At 56.0% G+C, this 13,549-nt stretch overlaps 1 protein-coding gene across 1 annotated transcript in view; it reads left to right on the forward strand.

Moving 5' to 3' along the window:
- The first annotated feature begins 2,148 nt into the window (after positions 1-2,148).
- NFAM1 (NFAT activating protein with ITAM motif 1) overlaps positions 2,149-13,549 on the forward strand; it is a 46,327-nt gene continuing 34,926 nt past the window's right edge. Inside the window, exons 1-2 of the mRNA XM_060114208.1 lie at positions 2,149-2,168; positions 7,192-7,349. Of these exons, the coding sequence (XP_059970191.1) occupies positions 2,149-2,168; positions 7,192-7,349 (178 nt within the window). The remainder of the gene's footprint in view (positions 2,169-7,191; positions 7,350-13,549) is intronic.

A 13,549-nucleotide genomic window follows, 5' to 3' on the forward strand; every position in this document is an offset into this window, starting at 1 on the left:
CCTCCTCTTCTTACAAGGACACCAGCCATTGGCTTTAGGGCCGACCCTAAATCCAAGATGATTTCATCTCGAGATGAAAGGAACTAATTATATCTGCAAAGACCCTATTTCCAAATAAAGTCACATTCACAGGGGGTTAGTCTTTGAACATATCTTTTGGGTAACACAGTTCAACCGACTACATTCAGTAAGACTGTCTCAGAGAGGGCAGAGGGAAGCTGGAGCCCTGGTGCTCGCTGGTGGCCCTGTAGCCTTCGCTGTCCTCTGCTGTCACTCCCAGACCTCGGGCTGGGGCTGCGCCTCACCCTCCGCATCTCCTCTGTCCGGCAGGTGGGGGGAGGGCAGCTAGCGTTGCCACTTAGCAGCAGAAAATCACAAAGTCACCATTCCTAATAAACCCCATTGCTCCTCCCTCCTTCCTTCTCCCAGCAATTTCCCCAGTGGTGTCCGTGGTGAAACAAGGCGACCGGGAGAAATGGGGGGGAGGGGAGTATGGATCAGAAAAGAGCCTGACGAAAACATATCCTTTTATGATGGGGGCGGTTCTGCCAGTTTTTGCTGGGCCTCCCCTGTTCCTCCTGCCACCCCACCCCACCCTAGGAACAGCCTTGATTGTCCTGTGGGGATTCCTGCCCTCTCCAGGTCATTTAATCGGGCAGGGCTGTCCCCACCCGCAGCTGGCTTCTTTCAGTTCCCTGCCCTCTGCCTCTTTCCCCAGGGCCAGTCCCCTCAACCCCACCCCGGGCAGAGCACATCAGCAGATCTTTGCTTTTCTGCAGCCTTGCCTGGCCCTCCCTCCTGATTCAGCTGACTGGCCAGGCGCAGGCTGGAGCAGCCCACACCGGCCTGCCCACCAGCCCGAAGCAAGATGCATTCAGGTGAAAAGGCCGAGGATGGCCCTACCGCAGTAAAAACCAACAAACCCAGTTCCCTGGCTGTGTGTGGCTCTGTGCTTGATTTGTTTGCAGGTCAGAAGAGTGAGGAAGGTTGCAGGTGAGCCTGAGGGTGTAGACCCCTGTGCGGGAGAGGGACTGAGGGGTGGGAGGGCAGGTGTGTTGAGCTTTGTCTTTATAGATCTTTGATTATTACCCTTTCTGAGCTCTGATTTCACTGTGTCCCCCAGCATCCTCACTGGGTCCTTGTTTCTGCCCTGCTCTGTTCTCCCTCCTTCCTCACCCTTGGGATTTCAGAGCTTCCATCCTGAGCCCTGGTCCAAGGTCCACTGCCACCACCCACAACCCTGCCTGCCAGGCCCCTGGCTCCCTGCCCTGACGCCCACAGCTCCCAATCAGGGTACCCCTGGCCTTTCTGTTGCTGGATCGACCTATGAGCATCCTTGACAGTAACTCATGAACTTGCCACAGCTTCTCCAATGCCTGGCTCCCTTCTCTGAAAAGTTGGGGAGTTGCTACCTTACAGGGGTCTGTGCACAAGGGAAAAAAATGGTTGAAAAAATGCTTTGTAAAACTGGGATTTGCTGTCAAATGAGAAAGCTTATTACTAAAGATGTGAGATGCAGAACACTTAACCAGCACTGAAACAATCTTTTTTTTTTTTTTTTTTTTTTTACTGTCACGAAGGCTGAGCAGAGGGGCCATGGAATCCAGGATGTCAGGACAGAGATGCCACCTTGTTCTATGCTACCCCAACGCCCCTCCCACCCCACCCCTCCCCTCCCCTCCCATCTGACCTGGCGGGGGCGGGACAGGGGAATCCCCACCCAGTGAGGACACGTTCACCACCTCTCTGACCCTCTGCTAAGAGCCTCCAGCTGACCCTCTGTCCCTCACGGTGGCCCTGGCAAAGGGGAGAGAGCCAGGGGCTGTGGGGGCCATGGCGGGGGCCGTGAGGGGATGAAGGGGCTGTCAGAGAGCAGGGCATCCATCCAGTATCAGCTCTGGGGCTTCATCAATATCTTGCCAGGGTGCAACACGTACAGTTCTGCAAGATTCAGAATAGCCTCAAATCACCACATTTTCGGAAAACGGATGAAAAGCTGATCAAACAGACGTTTGGTGCCAGGATGAAGGGGAGCTGGGTCCTGCACGATCGAGTTGGAGGCAAAGTGCGGGCTGGAGTTCTCTACAGCTGGAGGAGGAGCCGTCAGTCATCCATCAGGTCTGAAAGGGAAAGGAAACGAGGCGAAGCATGACTGCCGAGGTGGCCGGGTGGGCCGGTCAGAGCGCCCCCGTGTGGAGGGCAGGCCCAGGCCAGGGCGGGAGGCTGGCGCCCCGCCTGTTGAGAAACCACAGCCTAGTTGGAACTGGTTCAGAATCCTGATCAGAGACATCACCCCTTCTCCATGCCTGGGGAGACAGAGGAGCTCCCAGAACCGGGCTCCTGGGCCCCCCTGCAGAGCCCCAGACAGCAGGATCCCCGGACAGAAGTGAACAGCCCCTTGCGCATCCACGGGCTCTCACTCACAGGCACTCCCGTTCCTTGTGTCTGTTCTTCTTCTCATCGGCCTCACGGAGGAGGAAGGGGAGGCTCAGGGGGCCCTCATGACTTGCCCAAGTTCCCGCAGGTAGGAAGAGGTCGGGCTGGGCCTTGAACCCAGATCTCCTGCCTCCAAGTCCAGACTCAGTTTCCTATAAGGCAGAGAGGCCACCCCTACCTGCAAGGGTTATTTCCAAGGCTGCGCCTTTTGAGAGAGACAGGAAACTAGCAGGAGTTTGGCTGCCGCATCCTCTTTGGGGCACTTTCTCTGGAACAGCCAAGGAGTGGCTTGGCTCCGCCGGCCTGGATGTACCTGCTCAGTCAGTGCCATTCAGTAAAAACACAGGCTTTATTTCGGCCACTGAATTGCAATATGTAATTGCATTGCGTTCACATGACCGTAGGTTTCTGTAAGGTTTGCGGATGTGAGACATTTCAACCTCAGTTAGTTAAACCTCTTTCCCCTCGATTCCCTTCCCTTCTCTCTTCCAGGCGGCTGGTGCTAGACTGGCCCTGGGTTATGTGGCTCCCAGTTACCTCCACGTGGAGGCCAGTTCTTGGTCTGTTGAGGGTCCAGATGGCTTCCAGGAATTCTCCCACCGATGAATGAAGAAGAGGGCATCCGATGAACACGATGGAATAAGATTTAAATTTCCTGGTGATTTGACATGAAATATTGACATCAATGAACATAACACATAACTCACAATAGGTCCCTGCAGAGAGGACATCACAGCCACACTGGGTATCGAGGGTCGTCCATCCAGGGAGCAGGGTAGTCCCTGCGTGAGGAAACTGGACATGCCCTGAATTCTTCCTGCTCATCTATGAAGGAAACTTGGTCGAAGTTTATATTCTCTCGATAGAATATGACGTTCCAGAATCCTTGTCCAACAAAGAGGTGATCAGTGTACAGAATCACAGGGAATGCATTATAGAGGTGGTCGGGCAGTTAATACAGAATATTCTATGTTACTGAGTTGCTTGATGTTTATGGTTTGGTCAGCCTTTTAGAACTTGTAACTTGTGAGTTCTGTTCTCACAAGAAGGGGAAGTTAATATTCACAGTCATACCTAAAATTGGCTTTGCAATTGTAGGGATTTTTTCCAGTGAAAATCCCCTTGAAACTGTAAGCCTCAGACCCCAGGTTCCTCTGTGCTGAGAGCAGGCTGTTTACAGAGAAGAGAGGGGCCTGGTCCTACCACTGCCTTGCTCTGGATCCTGGCTGGCTGGGTTCCCCGGCTCGGTTCTTTCTCTGTCAATAGGGGGATCGTGTCCCTCCTGGGGGGCTGTGACATCACGTGTGTAAAGTGCCTTCAGGCCTCCTGCATCCATAACAGATGCCAGTTCTTAGCCCCTTCCCTCCGTCTTTTCCTGGTGCATGTCTCACAAAGATGGTTTCAGTTCCTCCCATGGGCCCCACTGAGTGGGTGAGTATTACCTTTGCCTTTTCTCTGAACCTCCACATAGAGAGTGGATCCCAAGAGTCTGAGAAAGCCTTTTTCTAAATCAAAATGGCCTGTGAACAATCTCAGCCAATGATGCAAGGTGTTGGGATCAGACTGTCGGGACAAGGAGGGGGTCTTCTGAGGCAGTGCCTCTCCCTTGGGGCCGCCCTGATGGGCCTCTTCAGGGAAGGGCAGGCTTTGCCACGTGAGAGGCAAACGTCAGTCAACATCCTGAGTTACTTCAAAAGAGGACCCATGTGGGGGGTGGCCTCTGCATAGAGGAGGCACAGCAGAGGGTCGACCAGCAGCTCAGGGGAAACAGGGGACCCAGAAGGAGGTAGGGGATTCTCAGGAGGCATCTGTCCAGAATGTGGGTGGGGCCATGGTCCCATTGACCTCAGCCCTGGTCAGACCCCAGCTGGTCACCAGGGAGATGCAGGCTGGAGGAGTCCTCTATGGGGAAGGCCGGGTGGGGGGAATGATCAGGACCAGGGATGTCCTGGCCTGAAGAGGGGGACACAGGGGACCACACCACCCTGTCCTCACCTGTGAGAAGGAAAGAGACCTGCTCGGGAAATGGAAGAAGAAGGACCTGGAAGTGAAAACTCTGAAGGAAAGGGCTTCCCTGGTGGCGCAGTGGTTAAGAATCCGCCTGCCAGTGCGGGGGACATGGGTTCGAGTCCTGGTCTGGGAAGATCCCACATGCTGTGGAGCAATTAAACCCCTGTGCCACAACTACTGAGCCTGCGCTCTAGAGCCCATGAGCCACAGCTACTGAGCCTGCATGTTGCAACTACTGAAGCTGGCGTGCCTAGAGCCTGTGCTCCATAGCAAGAGAAGCCACTGCAATGAGAAGCCCACGCACGGCAACGAAGAGCAGCCACCGCTCACTGCAACTAGAGAAAGCCCGTGTGCAGCAACGAAGACCCGACGCAGCCAAAATTAAATAAATTAAAAGAAAAAAAAAAAAGGAGGACTTGTGTCCTTCTTAAAAAAAAAAAACTCAGAGAGAAAGACTTTTCATCCAGGGCAGGGGTGGCTCTGTGAGCCTGAGAGCCTCCCATCACAGGTGGAACAGAAGCGGGGGGGTTGGGGGGAGGGGAGGGAGCAAAGCCACAAGGGCTCCAGGGAGAGGTGGCAGGAGCCCCAGGCCACCTGCAGACCCCAGGAAGCCCACTGAACCCATCCCCCCTCACCTCCTCCTCCCCCAGTATGTTCTGCAAACAGCCAAGGCCTCCTGCTCTCACCCCTGCTCCCACCCTTCCCACCTGACCCCAAGCACAGCTGTCCCCTCAGCTGCCCAGACCCCAGCACCATTTGTTAGTCTCCTCCCCTCCCCCTCTGGGGGGGAGGGGGCAGGATGGTGCTAAGAGGGGACCCTTGCCTGGGTCCAGGCCCTGGGCCGGGTGACAAAGGGCCTCCTGCCTACTCTGAGGTCGGCTGCATCTGGCAAGGAGCCCAGCCCCGGTCCCATGGGCAGCTCAGGGATGGCCACGGCCTGCGCATGGCTCATCTTCCAGAAGGTGGTGACACAAAGATCAGCAGATAGACTCAGGGAGGGAAGAAAGGAAAAGAAGTTGCCAGCAGGGCGCAGGGATGCGGTGACTCAGGCCCAGGCTCCCGGCCAGGCTGGGCCGCTGGTTAGGAATCCTTGCCCCCAAGTCCAATGAAAGAAGCCTGAAAATACTTTCCTTTGGGCTCCGTGGGGGTGGGGGAATTTCCTGGGGAGGAGGTTTCTGGGTGAGTGAAATCTTTGGGCTCTCAGGCTGCTGCCCATCTGCTGTGACCTGGTGGAAATTTCATGGCGCAGGATCCAAAGGTCTAGACTCAGCTGACGTTTCCGTTTCTTTTTCTACCTGGACGAAGGGCAGACTGTGGTTCTTCTCGATCAGCACGCCCCATGACGATTTCTGATCCTAAAAGGCCCACAGCCTCTCCTCAGTGTTGCAGGCGGTTTTGTAAAGAACGGGATCTTCACTCCAGTGAATGCAGGAAATCTCTTTACTTCCAAATGAGCTGTCTTCTGGAGAAAGTCTTTCCACTCAGAGACCGTGTCATAAATGATGCCGGGCTTCCAGGAACAGTTAAGCAGGAATCTGCTTAACTCAGAGTGTGGCTGAAAATCTGTATATGTGAAATGAAAACCGTAGGAATCTATACTAGTTGCAATACCAGTAATTTTTTAATAGAAAAGTAAATTTCATTCATCTGACTGCTGACACTGGAGAGAGAAGGTAGCTTCATCAGAGGATGGGGGAGGAGGGAGTCCGTCCCAGTCTGGCTCCCCTGGACTCCTCTCCTGTCTCAGCTTCTTAGCCTGGACCTGACGTCCCAGCCCCTCCTGCCAGCCCTCTCTCTTCTACTCCTGGAGCATCTTACCAAGACTCTGTGAATGCTGTAGCCTTGGTTTCCATGGCAGGCTCAGCATGATCTGGGCTTGTGTCCCCTTCACACTGGGTTCCCACTGGGTTGTGACTTAGATGTGTGGGTGTCAGGCTCTGTCTAGATGGAAGGTGCCCAGAACAGGGCCTGGCCCAGAGCAATGCCCTGGAGATGTTTGCTGAATGAATGAATAAGCGAACCAAAGTTCTTTGTGGGTCATTGGAGGAACTTCTGGACTCCTGTAGGAACTAGAAGCGCTGGCCCGCGTTCTTTTTTTTTTTTTTTTTTTTTTTTTGCGGTACGTGGGCCTCTCACTGTTGCGGCCTCTCCAGCTGTGGAGCACAGGCTCCGGACGCACTCCGGACGCACAGGCTCAGCGGCCATGGCTCACGGGCCTAGCCACTCCACGGCATGTGGGATCTTCCCGGACCAGGGCACGAACCCGTGTCCCCTGCATCAGCAGGCGGACTCTCAACCACTGCGCCACCAGGGAAGCCCTGGCCCGCGTTCTTTGATGTCTGTGGACCTAAGGCCTTCTGACCTTGACCCAGGTCTCCCCAGGCAGAGGGTATGAGGGTGTGGGCCTAGACACAGTTCGATGGGAAGAGAAGTGAGCTGAAAGGTACCTCTGAGCATGGAGGAGAGGGGAGAGCAGAGCTTTCCTGAGGGGTCAGCTGGTGGGAGAGTCGCCTGATGCTGCCCAGCCCCCTGCACCCTGCTTTGGAACCTACCAGGGGCCAGCTCGAGGACTCCAGGCTGCCTGGAAGGCCCCCCGTCCTGTTCCCACTCCCCACCCTTCCCGCGTGTCTCCCTGCTGCCCCCAGACCCGCCCCCCCCAGGCAGAGTTCCTCATCCATAACCGCACACCTTTGGGGGCTACACCTGCCTCATCTCCTGATGCTGGACCCTTGCTGTTCTCTGCAGAACCTGCTCCCCTCCGAGCCGCCGGCCCACCTCTTGTAAAGAGACCTACTCGAGAGAGGCTCAAAGGCTTAAGGCAAAACAGCTACTTTCAACCAACATCTCATTCTCTGCCAAGCACTCTCACCTCTGTTACCACAACTTCAACCAATCCGTGCAAGGTGGGTATTTTACCCCCATAGTGTAGGTGAGGAAACTGCCCCCAGTGGCTTAGGAGGTAAGGTTGGGATGCAAATGGAGGGGGCGTGTTCCAGTTCCACCACACCAGCCTTCCAAGGGGGAGGGAGAAGGGAGGGACGGCAAGTGGAGGAGAAGGGGGGAGAAGGAAGGAAGGAGGGACGACCCAGCCTCTTTGAAGGGCTCCTCCTGGCCAGTGGCCCCTTCAGAGCAGGCCCCCTGGAGAGCTGCCCATCACCCTACCCACAGCCCCTTGGAAATCTGCCTTGGGAAGCACTTCGGGCAGTTTCTCAAGTGTAGAACCAGCATCTGTTGAAACACAGGTCCTCTGGCCTCCCAAAGCCTTGTGGAGCCGGATCGCTGGGATGGGACCAGGAATCTTTGTAAGGAGTGACTGCCACACACCCCCCTCTGCCCACAGGGAACTGAGGCCCTCTGTCCCAAAGAGCCATAAAACTGTGTGAGGTGACAATGCATGAATTTCCCAAGGGGAATTTCTAAGGTGTTCCCAGCCGAAGCAGCTGTTAGGACAGAGTGGGGCGGGCTCTGAAGGAGGCTCCTGTGGGTGCCCAGAAAAGGCATCAGGGAGGCAGGCGGGCTGGGGCCCTACAGCCGCGTGCCCTGCCCTCTGTTCCCGCAGGCCCCCAGCACATGCCTGGTCCTGCCTGCCCTGTCCACCCCCTGCCCCCTGCGACTTTATCATGTGGGCTCTCAAGTCCTGCTCTGACCTTGCTGAGCAGTGGCCTCTGGGCAGCCCAAGACCCCAGAGAGGGAAGAAGTGACCTGGAGAGGAAAACATCACGGGTGAGAGCCACATGTGCCACCAGGTGGCGCCATCAGCACAGGACAACCTAGGGGCTGTCCTCGTGGCTGGAGGGGCTGGCAGCTTGAGTACGGGACCTTCAAGCTCTCTCTGGTCCCCGCCGCCCAAGGACCTCCAGTGATTAGCCTCCTGGTCGGTGCTTGTCTCTCCTGGTGACACAGTTGTACCAAGAGCCTAAACCTAACAAGGCCTTGGTGCGTGGTGAACATGGAATAAAGGTTGAAAAATGATGCCACCTTTGTTTTTCAGATCTTCAGGATTATTTTCAGTGTGGCAGGGGCTGGGGAGGGGGCACTAGCTCCTTGCTGCCTCCCCCCAACAGAGTTAGCAAGGAAGGTCTTATCTAACTCTGGGTATATGTCCAATAGGAAAACCCTGCACTCTGGTCCCCTCTGTGACCCCCAAGCAGGCCACTTAGTCTATTTTTCTCCATCACTAAATGAGGGTTGTAATACTAGCCCCCCCTGGAAGAATCAAATGAATTGCAGAGCATAGTGATTAAAAGCGCAGCCGAGGAGCTCAAATCCTTGTTCCACTGCTTACTAGTTTGTGGCCTTAGGTTAAGTGGCTTACAGTCTTTGAACTTCAGTTTCCTCATCTGTAAAATAGGGGCAATAATAACACCTACCCACATGAGGTTTCTGTGAGGACTGAAGTACTCAATACAGGTTAAGCCTTTAGAATGGTGTCTGGCATGAAACAAATATTTCATAAACAGGCCAAAATCGGAGCAGCTTGAACGGAGAAGGGACTATGGAGATGGGCCAGGTCAGCATTCCAGGCCAGGCAGGCATCTTCCAGCAGCGTGCAGGGTGGATGGTTTGCACAGCTACAGTAACAGAGAGCTCATTCCCTCCTGAGAAAGTTCACAATTAGATGGGTCTCGTTCGACTGAGTTATAGCCAGTTCTCAGGCCTCCTGGGCTTGGTGGTCAGGTCCACTCTCAGAGTGAGGTCAGCAGTGGGGGGTCCGTCAGCACCACCTACCTGCAGGCTGCTACATGGTGCAGAAAGGGGGCCTCCAAGGCGAATCTAGTATTGCTAGGAGAGGAGGGAGGCTGCCCTCCACACCACTCTCTCCAGTGCGGGGGTGCATGAAGGAGAGGATGGAAGGAAACAAGGAGCCGACTCAGCTACCCCTGGTACCCCGGGCAGTGGGGACGTGGAGGCCCGACAGAGGGGAACATTCTCCATCTCGACCACCAGGCCAATTCAGAGGGTGTTCTCAGGGGGCCCCTCCAACTGGTGGGCTCCTCTGGTGCTGGCGTCTATACGGAGGAAGGAAGTGACTTCCTGCAGGTGGGAAAGGGAGGAGAGTGGTCCCCTCCGGCTTCCCGTGCACCCGCTGCCCACAGTGCAGCCTGGGGAGCAAATGCAGAGAAGACACAGCATATCCTGAGCATCGGAGCCAAACGCGGCTCCAGGGGCCTCACCTCACTCGATCACTCACCCTCACTCACTTGGGGCAGTTGGGAATCCTGTCTGGGGGTTCTGTTTTCCTCCCTAGACAGGGAGCACCCTAAGGGCAAAACTGTGATTTATGTTTTGTACTCCCACTGCCTGGCATACAGTAGGCACTTAATATGTGTATGGAGGCCAGCAATTGTGGTCCAGTTTGGAAAGCTTTAGTCTTTGTGTGGACAAGGCGCCTTAGGACTGCAGGGGATGTGTGTGCTCCCCCATTTCCTCTTCCTTCACAGCTGCCACCTCCTCCATGAAGTCCTCCTGGGTAGCCCCTCCTCCCTCCACCCCGAGTAGTTCACTTCTTCCCCTGCCTCCCTCTTTGCTCTGTACACACTTCTGCCATTGAGGCAGGCTGGAGCAGTGGTTAGGAGCAGAGGCTGGGTCATTTCCCCTGGACACATTTCTTAGCTGTGTGACCTTGAGCAAATTTTATTTTAACCTCCTTGTGCCTCACTGTCCTTATCTGTAAAATGGTAGTGATTATAGTACTTGCCTCATAGAATTGCAGTGAGGATTAAATTGATGTGTAGATTAAAATCATTTTGGATGGTGTATGGCATTGAGTAACTGCTCTGAACTGCCATGTGATTGTATAATTGTGTTGATTATAGTTCTCCTCCTGCCCCGACACATGGGCTCCTCGAAGCTGGGGTCTTTCACTTCTGTATCCTTCTGTTGAGGCCAGTGCCTGGTGAAGAACAGGTGCTCAGCAAAATGTAAAGGGATGGATGGGTGGATATGTGGACAGGCAGACAGATGACTGGACAAGAGCAGGAGCTGAGTACACCGGCCCCAGGGCCCTCGCCTGCAGACTCAGCTGTGGAGGCCTGGCCCAAAGGCCGCGAAGCTCCTGGCTGCCCACTGGAGAGGCCAACAGAGCCTCATGTCCTCTGCTCTTCCATTCACCCACTTATTCGAAGCTGCCACCAAGGGCAGGGGAGAGGAGAAGCCTATGGCCCAAAGTCCAACAAGTTCATTGCTCGGTGGCCACTTCAGTGAGAGGAGGTGGAGAGTCTTGAAGAAAATGAGGTTTCTGAATGTGCTGTGGTTTCTCTTCCATCACCCTTGTTCCTGAGGCCCAGACAGTACAGCCTGGGTCCTCTGGCTCCCCACCCAAGGTCCATGCCTGCCTCTTCCCAGGAGACTAGGTGGCTTCAGAGCATCTAGGAAACTCAACAATGACCCAAGACCCCCAGCCACTTCTTTTCAAGTCACATCTGCCCGGGGAGGGCATGGCCCTCCTCCTGCCCCACCCTGGAGTCCAGCCATCCCACGGGGGCCTGAAGGGAGCCTACTATGTGCCAGGCTCGATGTTAGGCACCCACCTTCAGAGCAAGCCTGGGAGGGAGGCACTTTACCCCCATCTTATGCTCATTCATCCATCATTCATGCACCATTATTTATCGAGCACATACTAGGTGCCGGCACTGTGCTAGGCTCAGGGTGGGGTCAGAGGTAAAGAAGACAAACAGGAGGCCCCAGGCAGGCAAGAGGCCGTGGGCTGGACTTGGGCTCAGAGGTGGCAAAGCTCCTGGGGCTCCGAGCGTGCAGATCTGGAGGCGGGCTGCACCGTTAGGGGGCCCAGGGCCTTGTGTTGGTGGCCGGGGGAAGGTAGAGCAGCCCCGGAGTGGACAGGCAGGTGTGGAGGCAGAGCCCGGGTCCGTGTTGCAAGGCTGCCTGGCGCTCGGCTGCTTCCCGATGCCGACTCATAAAGAGACCCCAGAGGCACAGACTGATGCCTTTACAGTGCTCCCTGCGTGCGTGGAGGCATTAACATGACGTCTATCACCATGGCATCGAGGTGCTTAGACAACCTGCTCCCCCCAGGAGCTCGGAAGCAGCGTGAAGCAGATTATCTGTGTCTCACTGTGACATATGCTATCATGTATCACTGTGATGGATCAACAGTCAATACCACTGGGGTCCCCGCCGCCCCCCCGCCAGCAGGAAATGTCTTGTGTTCATACGTCTTCCTCACCTGGTGGGCGGGCCCTGCTGCTTGCCCTCCTCCTGGCACTCCTGGAGTTGGTGGGAAATGGCTTCTGGTTTTCATTGTTTGTGTGCTAAGTGGCTGAGGGGAAAGCACTCAGATGAAGGGCGGAAACTGGACCCCATCCTGCCATCCCTGGGGGCCGCGTCAGGGGTGGGGAGAGAGGTTCTGGCTTCACACAGCTGGGCGCTGAATGCTGGCCCCAGGTACCCGCCCTGATCTCGGCAAGTTGCTTTACCTCTCGGGGGCGTAGTTTGTCAAATTGGGATAAAAACCTTTATCTTGAAGGTTGATGGGCACTGATCGGGAAAGGAGGGGAAGCGCTCAGTTTGCGCTGAAACGCGTCACCTTCCACTCAGCCCGCCTTCCTCCCGTGCCAGCTGGCTCCTCACCACCACCCCAGACCCCTTCCCTCTGCCACTCCGGACAAGCGGCAGACCTCTGTCCCCCCACATTCGGCTCTGCCTGGTGCTGGGCTCCAGAAGGCCAGGCCAAGCGGCTCCCAGTCTGCGGGGAAAAGGGGCCCAGGCAGCAAAGAATTACCTGTGCTGGGGCCTGTGGAGGGGAGGACAGGGGCTGTTGTTCTGGCTGGGTGGGGAAGAAATTCACCTGTCTCCTGCTGGAGAAGGGGTGGCTCAAGTTTAGGGAAGCTGCAGGGAGGGAAGACGTCTCATGTGAGGTCGGTCAGAGGGGAGGCGTTGGCTGGGCCTCTGCAGGGGACCCAGGGTGGCCTTCGCTGGGCTAATGACAGGCTCTTTGGCCCCGTGGAAGGCTGGGAACTTGTGGCTCCTGCCCTCCCCCTGACGGCCTGCCCCGTCTCATCCTCCCGACTGCTTCCACCCCCTGCTCCCACACCCAAAACCCTACTCTTGGAGGAGCACCTTAATCCAATGGGCTCCTGGACTATTTCCGAGGGGAACTTTCTGTGAATGGGGTTGGTTTTTTTGGTTTTTTTAAACAGTTTTTATTTTATTTTATTTTATTTTTATTTTATTATTCATTCATTCATTCGTTCATTTTGGGCTGCGTTGGGTCTTCGTTGCTGCACGCAGACTCTCTCCAGTTGCGGCTAGTGGGGGCTTCTCATTGCGGTGGCTTCTCTTGTTGCAGAGTACGGGCTCTAGGCGCGCACAGGCTTCAGTAGTTGTGGCTCGCAGGCTGTAGAGCGCAGGCTCAGCAGTTGTGGCACACGGGCCCAGCTGCTCCACGGCATGTGGGATCCTCCCGGACCAGGGCTCGAACCCGTGTCCCCTGCATTGGCAGGCGGACCCTTAACCACTGCACCACCAGGGAAGTCCTGGTTTTTTTGTTTTAAAGAGTTTCAGGCGTGAGCAGCTAAACCAGCCCTGGAAATCCTGTGCCCGCCTCTGTCACCAGTGTCTTCAGGACAGGCCACCAGCTGGAAAGGTGCTGAGGAGGGGAGAAGCCCACCACCCCGGGGGGATTGGGAGGCCTAGCCCCTCCCAGCTTTTCCCCTGGACAAGTGTGAGCCCCAGATCCTCACCTGGAGGCCAGCCACCTGGCCTGGGGCTGTTCGCACTAGTTGAGTGGAAATTCTGGGGTTATTGAGAGGACAAGGGGGCCAACTGAGTCCTTGAGGAAGTGGAAGGGCGGCCAGGGAGGAGCTTGTTGGCTACGCGAAGGAGAACTGCGGTTGCCAGCAGGCTGTCCCCTCGTGTGAGCTAAAGAGGAAGGAGAGACACTGACCCGGAGGCCCTGATGGAGAGGGGGCTTCCTTGGTGGCGGGCCCCGCCGGGCCCCATCCCAGCCCCCCGGCTCCTGGGCTTGTTCCTGCTCCCCTGGACCCTGCAGCTCGCAGGCACAGGTACACCATTCTCCTTCTCACGTGCTCCTCTCTGGCTCGTGTTGCCCCGCGGCTAATTCTTGGGACCTGTCTCGGGGGATTTG

The sequence above is a fragment of the Mesoplodon densirostris genome, chromosome 11 (assembly GCF_025265405.1).
Source record: "Mesoplodon densirostris isolate mMesDen1 chromosome 11, mMesDen1 primary haplotype, whole genome shotgun sequence".
In the NCBI taxonomy this organism is placed as follows: domain Eukaryota; kingdom Metazoa; phylum Chordata; class Mammalia; order Artiodactyla; family Ziphiidae; genus Mesoplodon; species Mesoplodon densirostris.